We start from the raw sequence: 9,132 nt of genomic DNA on the forward strand, positions 1-9,132 counted from the left end.
TTTACCATCTGACGTATCTTGGTGCGGCAAGAGTCACGTGTGATTCCACGTCACTAGAACATTTTTCTAAAAATTTATAAAAACACCATAATTTTTTGTTATTTTAATATCGAGAATAAATCATCCCCTGTTACTTTGCTCTCGAGAAATTCCAAGGATAATATACACAAGAGGGGAAAGAAGCGAATACAACCACACGAACCGGCCACACAACTCGTGTACATGGGCGAATCACTAATGTATTTTGATATTTTGCAATTAAATCTACAATAATTGAATCAAGAACAACAACATGATACATAAGCTAGAGAATTAAAATGTAACAAAAGCCCTTATTTCTGTAATTCTTAAACCGTATTAATTCATGCACAAATATATTACTAACAACAATAATTAAAAAATAAAGGCTGAAAAATTAAAATTTGGTATTGGAAATTTACAAAAAATAAAAATAAAAATGAAAAATCAGAAGGAGAAAAAACCCTCACACACCGGTAAATTGTAAAACGCAGAAGAAGTCTTTCAACTTGCAAACCCTTCTCTCTCACAAACTAACAACTCTTCTGATAAAAGTTTGAAATGCTTTTCTGAAAAGTTAGCTTAGAGTGGGTTGTCCTGCACCTGATTTTTTTGTATTTTTGTTTTTGGTTCTAAAGGGTTTGTCCAAAAGCTACGGCAAGTCTCTGAAGATCCTTTGTGTACATCTCTGAAGCTTGTAAAGCTTGCTGGTGCTGGTGGTGGTGGTGGTGGTGGTGGTGGTTTTGGTGGTGCCAATACGTTGCACTCAAACTGTTTGATAAAATGTGTGAATGGGATTCTGGTTTCATTTCTGAGTAATTAGCAGGCTGAGAGGCTTGGTGGGTTCCCATCAGAAATGAGGTGTTGTGGAGATGTTCAGACCATTTGATCTCTTCTGGGTCGTCGGATTTTACCGCCTCCGGAGGCCACCAAGAAAAGGTTGCAGAGTTGTCGAAATAGCCGCCGCCGCTGCTGTTGCTGTTGTTGGCATTGGAGTCCCAGGTGGAGGAGTTATTAGATGGGAGGCTGATGGAAGGCTTCACACGTGTGGGAGGAGGAGGGGCGGTGAAAATGGCGGAGCTTGATGACATGGACGGTTGCAGGAACTCTGGATTTTGATTGAGGAAGCTGAAAGTGGTGTTTTGATTTACCGCCTGCAGCCCCATATCTGACGACGACCCATAATTGTTCTGGTTATTGTGATGAGGAAAAGAAAAGTACCCCACAAAATCACAAGGCCTGCAACTACTGATGGAGCCTTCATGTGTCAAACTTTTGCTGCTGATGAGTTTGGAGGTGGAGGAAACTTCAACAGGGTTGAATCGGTTTTCGGACGCTGAAGGCGGGTGCTTTGAACTCACTGCCTCAACCAAGCTCAGCTCATTGGATCCCTCAGAGGCCTTCTCATTACTCTTGTAAGTTGGGGAGAGATTAATATTATTATTGTTGTTAGTTTCTGTGTCAATATTTTGATTAAGCACTTCTGAGAGTAGTTTGTGAGTGTTGGGGTCAATGCCTCTTTGCCTCAGCTTCTTCTTAATGCAGGAATTCCATAGATTTTTAATCTCATTGTCTGTTCTTCCTGGTAACTGGGCTGCAATCTGAGACCATCTGGTATTGCAGCAGCAAAAAGATATCATTTTTATTAATTAATGCCCATAAGAAATTATAATCTTAATTTTTAAGGAAATAAAAACCCAAGTTATAAAAACTATAAATATATATTACCTGTTGCCAAGAACTGCATGGAGTTCTACTATCAAATTCTCTTCTTGCTGTGAGAATGGTCCTCTCTTCAAATCAGGCCTCAGGTAATTTATCCACCTTAACCTGCAGCTCTTCCCACACCTCTGCAAACCTGCCAATACATCACACTATATGTCACATGAAGAAGGACACGACTCTTTCTGAACAAGACGATATTCTAAACTACTCTCAAAGATGGCCGACCGTCAGTACTTTAGTCCTCTGGTTTTTTCTCCCTCTTTTGGAAAGTGATGAACAATTTGATTGGAGAATTAGGGAAATACCTGCTAATTTAGGGACTGAGCTCCAGCAGCCATGGCCATGCTTGGTGATGTAATTGAGAAGCTTCTCATCCTCTTCAGGAGACCAGAGGCCTTTCCTTAGCTTCTGCTTGTAGCAACAAGAGTGCCTCCCCATGTTGAGTCCAACACTACACCTGCAATGCTGGCACAAAACTTCACAAAAAAAAAAGTGGCTGTTTTGATGTGAATTGTCAGCAACAGGAAGAGAGGAAGCCTCTGATATGTATTCTTTCTAGGAAGTGAGGAAGTGGTGGAATTTGAGGAGAGAGAGAGAGAGAGAGAGAGAGAGAGAGAGAGAGAGAGAGAGAGAGATAAGGGGGTTAAGAAAATGAAATGGCAGCCTGGTAGGGAATCAAATTAATAGGAGGTTCAAAGAGAAAAGTCACATTCTTGAGGGTGATTGGAGATTGTTCTTTTGAATTACTATTTCATTTTCCTGAGTTTGGTTCCTCTACTTTCCACTGCAGGGTTCAACTCAGCCTCTTGACCCTTCATACGGGGGTCCGACGCTATCTGACGGTCCAGATACGTTCGGATAAACCCTGGTCGATGGATAGGATCATAGCAGGAGGAGTACTACTAACTCAGGGAGACGGAGCTCCAATTACTTGACTTTGATATGTCTCGTCAATGTTGAGAGTATATCAGAATTTGGCAGCACTACTTGTTCAGCATTTCTCGAGAAATATAACCATTTTTCGGAGAAAATTCAGTTTCAGAAAGCAAGCGCGTGTTACTTGTAAAATTTGGGTGTAATGAAAATGGACTCTACATTCAAGTTCAGATGTATTTGACCACTATCGTTTTCAATAAGAAAAGAGAAACGCGTGCTAATTAAGGATTTTGGTGATGTAAATGCATATCAGCCCATAAACACATTTGTGAAAATGAAAAATGACAACTTTGAAGTTTGTATTGAGTTTTAAGTAATACCCTATTTCATCAAACTCTTATCCTAAGATTCTAAACTCTGAGGCAGCCACGTGTATTGGAAAAGGGAAAATTTCTGATGAAAATAAATCCCTAGGACTAGTAATGCTTGCTCATATAGGATTTTGTAATAAATTATTGATAAATAAGCTTTACGTATTCGTTAGTTCAAATTGTTCTAGTTTTCGCAGTCTGATATATTATGTAATCACACCGTTTATCAAAAAAATTAATCAAATTCTAGATAAAATATATTGTTTAAATTGCGAGCTAACTACTAAATTAGTATTTATCGAAATAATTATGTTGATTAAATTTTTTCTAATTATATAAATGTTTAAATAATGAATACTCCTTTGATACACTCCTTTATTGACTAACTTTTCTGCCACATACTTCTGGTATTATATTGGGGGACCCCTTTTATTTTGAGATGTGCTATCCACACACTTTTTTTTACTTCTCACATACCCCTTATTAATTTCTGTTCGTTAATCTTCTTCAATTTATCCGATCTGACGGCCGAAAACTAAAAATGTGTGAGAGAAGTAAAAATGGGTGTGTGGATATCACACCCCTTTATTTTCTATTTGCTTTTTGGGTAATCTTTCTTTCTAAGAAATGCCAAGGAGACTCTCTCAAAAATAGAACTCTCTATCATTTCACATTTTTATTTCTCACACACCCCTTGTTAATTTATGTCCGTTAATCTTCTTCAATTTATCCGATCTGACGGCCGAAAACTAAAAATGTGTGAAAGAAGTAAAAAAATGTGTGTGAATATCACACCCCTTTATTTTCTATTTGCTTTTTGGGAAATCTTTCTTTCTGAGAAATGTCAAGAAGACTCTCTCAAAATTAGAACTCTCTATCATTTCATATTTTTTGCATAATATTTTATAATGTTGGCACAAAAATTAGCGTTAAAGTATGTGATGACAGAGAGTCCATAAAGAGTCTCACTTTGAAAAAATATCCTTAACATTTCTGTAACATCCCACATCGCCCAGGGAAATGGATCATTTAAGCCTTATATATATATATATATATATATATATATATATATATATATATATATATATATATATATTCTCATCTTTACCTAACACGAGACCTTTGGGAGCTCACTGACTTCGGGTTCCATCGGAACTTCAAAGTTAAGCGAGTTTGCGCGAGCAATCCCATGATAGGTGATCCACTGGGAAGTTCTCGTGTGAGTTCCCAGAAACAAAACCGTGAGGGCGTGGTCGAGGCCCAAAGCGGACAATATCGTGCTACGATAAAGTCAAGCCCGAGATGTGGTGGGGGCCCGGACCGGGATGTGACAACTTGGTATCAGAACCAATCCCTGGCCGAAAGTGTGCCGACGAAGACGTCAGGCCCTTAAGGGGGGTGGATTGTAACATCCCACATCGTCCAGGGGAATGGATCATCTAAGCCTTATATGTATATTCTCATCTCTACCTAGCATGAGGCTTTTTGGGAGCTCACTGGCTTTGGGTTCCATCAGAATTCTGAAGTTAAGCGAGTTCGCACGAGAGCAATCCCATGATGGGTGACCCATTGAGAAGTTCTCGTGTGAGTTCCCAGAAACAAAACTGTGAGGGCGTGGTCGGGGCCCAAAGCAAACAATATCGTACTACGGTGGAGTCAAGCCACAAGTTCCCAGAACCAAAACCATAAGGGCGTGGTCAGGGTCCAAAACGGACAATATCATGCTACGGTGGAGTCAAGCCCTGGATGTGGTGGAGGACCGGGCCGGGATGTGACAATTTCTCTTTTCCCAAATCATGTTTACTTTGAAAAGTTTCATAATTGATTGCAAAAGAATGAAATATTTCCAAGATAGCTGAGAAATTTCAAAGAAAAATAACTCAAATACTGCCAACTCCTCTGTCATGCCTCCTTTTTCCCCATTTTTTCTTCAATATAAGCGATATTCCACTTTGAAAATTTATCTAACCTATGAGGAGGAAGATTCAAACTCGGGTGCAGATGGCATAGCACACTGCTCATGGCTAAGGTCTGCCTTAATATTTTTCCATTTCATTTGATCTTCTTGCTGCATGCAGCAAGTTGTATTACTGTATGAAATGCTAATTAAAGGTATGAAAAATGAAAGAAGTAATCACTAATTAAAGGCAAATTTCTTTAATATAAATTTGACAATTCGCATAGCTATCCTTTTCTTAGTTGATTATGTATGTTGAAAGCTTAATAAGGACAAATGGAATGAATTATTGAAATTAATTGCAAGATGAGTTCAATAAGGACAATGTGTTTTCACCATTCTGTATTAGTTTGTCTATATGGAAAAAACATAATTAAGAAAAAGACCCTAAACTTTTGTTGGCAGAAGCGTCTACTAATTGGACAGTGTTGATATCATGATAAAGTTTAATTATTGAATTGAAGCAAAATATGGCTAGTTTGGAAATGATCCTTAGTAAAAATCCAAGTCGATATTGGAAAAGTACTTGAAGTGCTTATTGCGAGAAGCACATATTTGTTGCTTTCAGTCATTTTAAAAGCAGTTCCAAACGAGTTCATATACAAGGGCATTTGGTTGCCATGGTTAACGGTTTTAAAGGGGCCATCACAGCTCTACAGGTTGAGGTTATGGAGGTTTGAGAGTGAATCCCTCCAGATCGTTTCAGTTATTCTTCGTCCAAGTCTTAGACACACCTCTCCAAAAGGGTTATTAGTGATTGAGGACGCAAAGAGGTAATTAGTGGTTGCGAACCCATCTCTGTTGTCAAGCTAACTGTGCTGATCAACACTTTGCGCAATTTTTATTGGATATTGGTATAGAGGGCCGGTTACTTGCTTTAGGAACGATCGGATTTAATCATGGTACTCTTCTTGGTAATATGTAATGTTCGGGTGGTAATTTTCTTCTTCTGACCAAGATTTTAAAGAGGCCAATTATACTCTAACTTATCTAACTCGTTATTTTATCATTAATGGAGTCCTAATGGCTGTTTATCAAAATATGCAGTGGCAAATGTTACAAGCAAAGGACTTGATATATGAATAATGCTAGGGAGACTAAATTTTATAAACTAAATGACATGAAAGTTGGTGATTAGATTATTACTTAATCGTTGATAAACGTGCTCATTTTCCATTGGTAACACCTCATTTCCTTTGCTAATTTAGTCTACAAATTTAGTCTTTCTAGTATTACTCTTAATATATGTGACATCCCACATCGTCCAAGGGAGTGATTCTTATATATATATTCTCATCTCTACCTAGCATGAGACCTTTTGGGAGCTCACTAGCTTCGGGTTCCGTAGAAACTCTGAAGTTAAGCGAGAAGGAGGCCAGAGCACTCCCAGGATGGGTGACCCAATGGGAAGTTGCTTGTGAGTTCCCAAAAATAAAACCTTGAGGGCGTGGTCGAGGCCCAAAGCAGACAATATCGTGCTACGATGGTGGAACGGGCTCGGGAAGTGGTCCACCCCAGGTCAAGATGCGACGAAATGGTATCAGAGCCAATCCCTGGTCGGAAGTGTGCCGACGAGAACGTCGGGCCCCTAAGGGGGGTGGATTGTGACATCCCACATCGCCCAGTGGAGTGATCCTTAAATGTATATTCTCATCCCTACCTAGCACGAGGCATTTTGAGAGCTCACTAGTTTCGGGTTCCGTAGGAACTCCGAAGTTAAGCGAGAATGAGGCCAGAGCACTCTCAGGATGGGTGACCCACTAGAAAGTTGATTGTGAGTTCCCAAAAATAAAACCGTGAGGGCGTGGTCAGGGCTCAAAACGGATAATATCGTGATATGGACAATATCGTGCTACGATGGTGGAACGGGCCCGGAAACTGGTCTGTCCCAGGCCAGGATGTGACAATATATGGTATGAATAAATTAATGTTCTTATTTATAATAGTAATTTGATAAGCTAATAAAAATTAGGAAAGTGCCTTTAAAATGACTTAAACGCTTTTGGTGAAAATAGTTTTAGGTTTCAAAAACACTTGAAGTGTTTTTTTTTTTATGTGCTTCTTGCAGAAAGCATTTGGATTACTTTTCCAAGATTTACTTATATTTTTACTATGAATTGATTCCAAAATCATTTTCCTTAAAAGGCTTGCAGTCATTTGAAAAACAGTTTCAAACACAATATATCATCTCCTTTATAGTTCTGGATGGGAGATTTTTCTGTTATTCTATATTGCAGAGTCCATGCACATCCAAAACTGGAGAATGTTTATAGTTTACAAACAAATAAATAAATAATTTCCTTAATTAATCACATTTTAAAATTTATAATTATGATTTTTTTTTTCTGTGATACCCTGTCAACTTGTTCTTGTATTATGAAAGCTTCCCTTGACCTTACCAATGTCTGAATTCAGAACATCCTGCTGGGAAATTGAATATTAAAACCCTTGGAGAAGATGCTTGAAATCTCCCTGCCTCAATCATATATACGAACCAGATGAGCTGTTCTTATGAAGTCAACTATTGTTGCATGCTTTTTCTCTTGTTCTTTTTTGCTTGATAAAATCATATGTTTAATAATAATAATCTGTCGGCTTTGCTGTCATTTTTGTATTTTCACTTTCGTTTAATCAATATTTCTGCGTATTGAAACAGGTTTTTAACGGAAGATGATTTTCTCCGGGTTCACTTTGTGGGATCCTAAGGATCCCAACATTCTAACCGTTCATCGTATATTGTACAGTCAGTTTTCATCAGGTACTATTTTTGTCTAATTTTAACTAAAAAAAGTCAAATAATTTTCAACTGCACGATGCATGAATTACTAAGATATGAAAATCCTTAAAATTCTCACAATTTGGATCCGGATGGAATTCAAATCCGTTTTTAACTATGTTTACTTCTGTGTTTATATAATATAATATTTTGGTCGGTTTGTTTTATCTTTTTGACCCGCCATTCGGGGGAATGAATCTCTGTCTTCTGCCATCAAATGATTGAAATGTTTAAAAAAATTCGTAGTCCATCACATGTAATTTCAATTATTTTAGGATAATGTTAAGGAAATCAATTATTTAGACTAAAATTTATAAACTATGTGATGTGGTGATTAATGATTGGATTATTATTTAAGTGTTGATTAACGTGCTTATTCATTTTTTATGACACACCACATGATTTGTAAAAATTTGATATGAAAATGTAATCTACCTAGCATTACTCCTATTTTCGAGGAAATACTATCTGTCTTCTCTTTTATCTTCTCCATTCATCTGTAATGTATGTTGTCTAATGTTTCATAAAGATTGAAATCGTTCATTCTCAAGACTATTACATCCACATAATTCATGAAAAAAATCAATCAAATTAATTAAATTGAAATTTGTTAGTTGTTTGACTAATAGTTTGATATTCATTGCTTAATCAACAATGGAAAATCCATTATAAATCCATTAAATGTTTGATTAATACTAGTGTGATATTCAATGCTTAAACAAAACATGGGGTTCTTATATTTATTATCACAACAGTTAGATGATTAAACGTTTTACAATTTGGTTGGATTTTGCTTAGAAGATCTTTGAAGGGTGGCCTTGAAGGTAGACCATTTTGATCATTAAACTATTGGCAGATGAAAACGAGATAAGAGAAGGTAGCTAGTATTCTTCACTCAATGTTCATTTCCCTTAGGCATGGTAAATTAGTAACTGCAATTACCTGCAGATTCTTGGTGCATGCATTTAGTCTAAATTAAGCCTCAAGAAACACATAAACAGGTTGTTAATGTTGATATTAGTGAAGATAATGTTTAGATTACTGTACAACCGTCACAAGGACAAGTGCAAAAGGTCGTAGCTCTTAAACACTTGAGTAATCATGGCCAGACAAAGCTTGGGACAGATCTAATCCATAATCACTTCTTGAAATTAATGTGTATTTGTATAGTACGAATTGCTGAGCTGGACTTTAGCTACAGAAAAAGGTTGAATTGAATGAATGAATATATACTTGAGGGAATTGGATCCTCTCCTAGGCAAATCCTCAGGATCCTCCTCACCTAATAACACGAGCCGTTGGATCAACGGGAATTGGATCCTCTCCTAGGCAAATCCTCAGGATCCTCCTCACCTAATAACACGAGCCGTTGGATTTCGATCCAACGGCTACAAATAGAGGGGTCCCTC

At 37.5% G+C, this 9,132-nt stretch overlaps 1 protein-coding gene across 1 annotated transcript; it reads right to left on the minus strand.

Moving 5' to 3' along the window:
- Positions 1–393: 393 nt before the first annotated feature.
- On the minus strand, positions 394–2,481 carry LOC126594074 (transcription factor MYB61-like). Its single transcript, XM_050260280.1, has 3 exons — positions 2,049–2,481; positions 1,747–1,876; positions 394–1,629 (listed from the first exon to the last, which is right to left on the minus strand). The coding sequence occupies exons 1-3, from the start codon at positions 2,179–2,181 to the stop codon at positions 651–653; spliced, it is 1,242 nt and encodes a 413-aa protein (XP_050116237.1). The 5' UTR covers positions 2,182–2,481; the 3' UTR covers positions 394–650.
- Positions 2,482–9,132: the final 6,651 nt, after the last annotated feature.

Source organism: Malus sylvestris, chromosome 12 (genome assembly GCF_916048215.2).
Source record: "Malus sylvestris chromosome 12, drMalSylv7.2, whole genome shotgun sequence".
Taxonomy (NCBI): domain Eukaryota; kingdom Viridiplantae; phylum Streptophyta; class Magnoliopsida; order Rosales; family Rosaceae; genus Malus; species Malus sylvestris.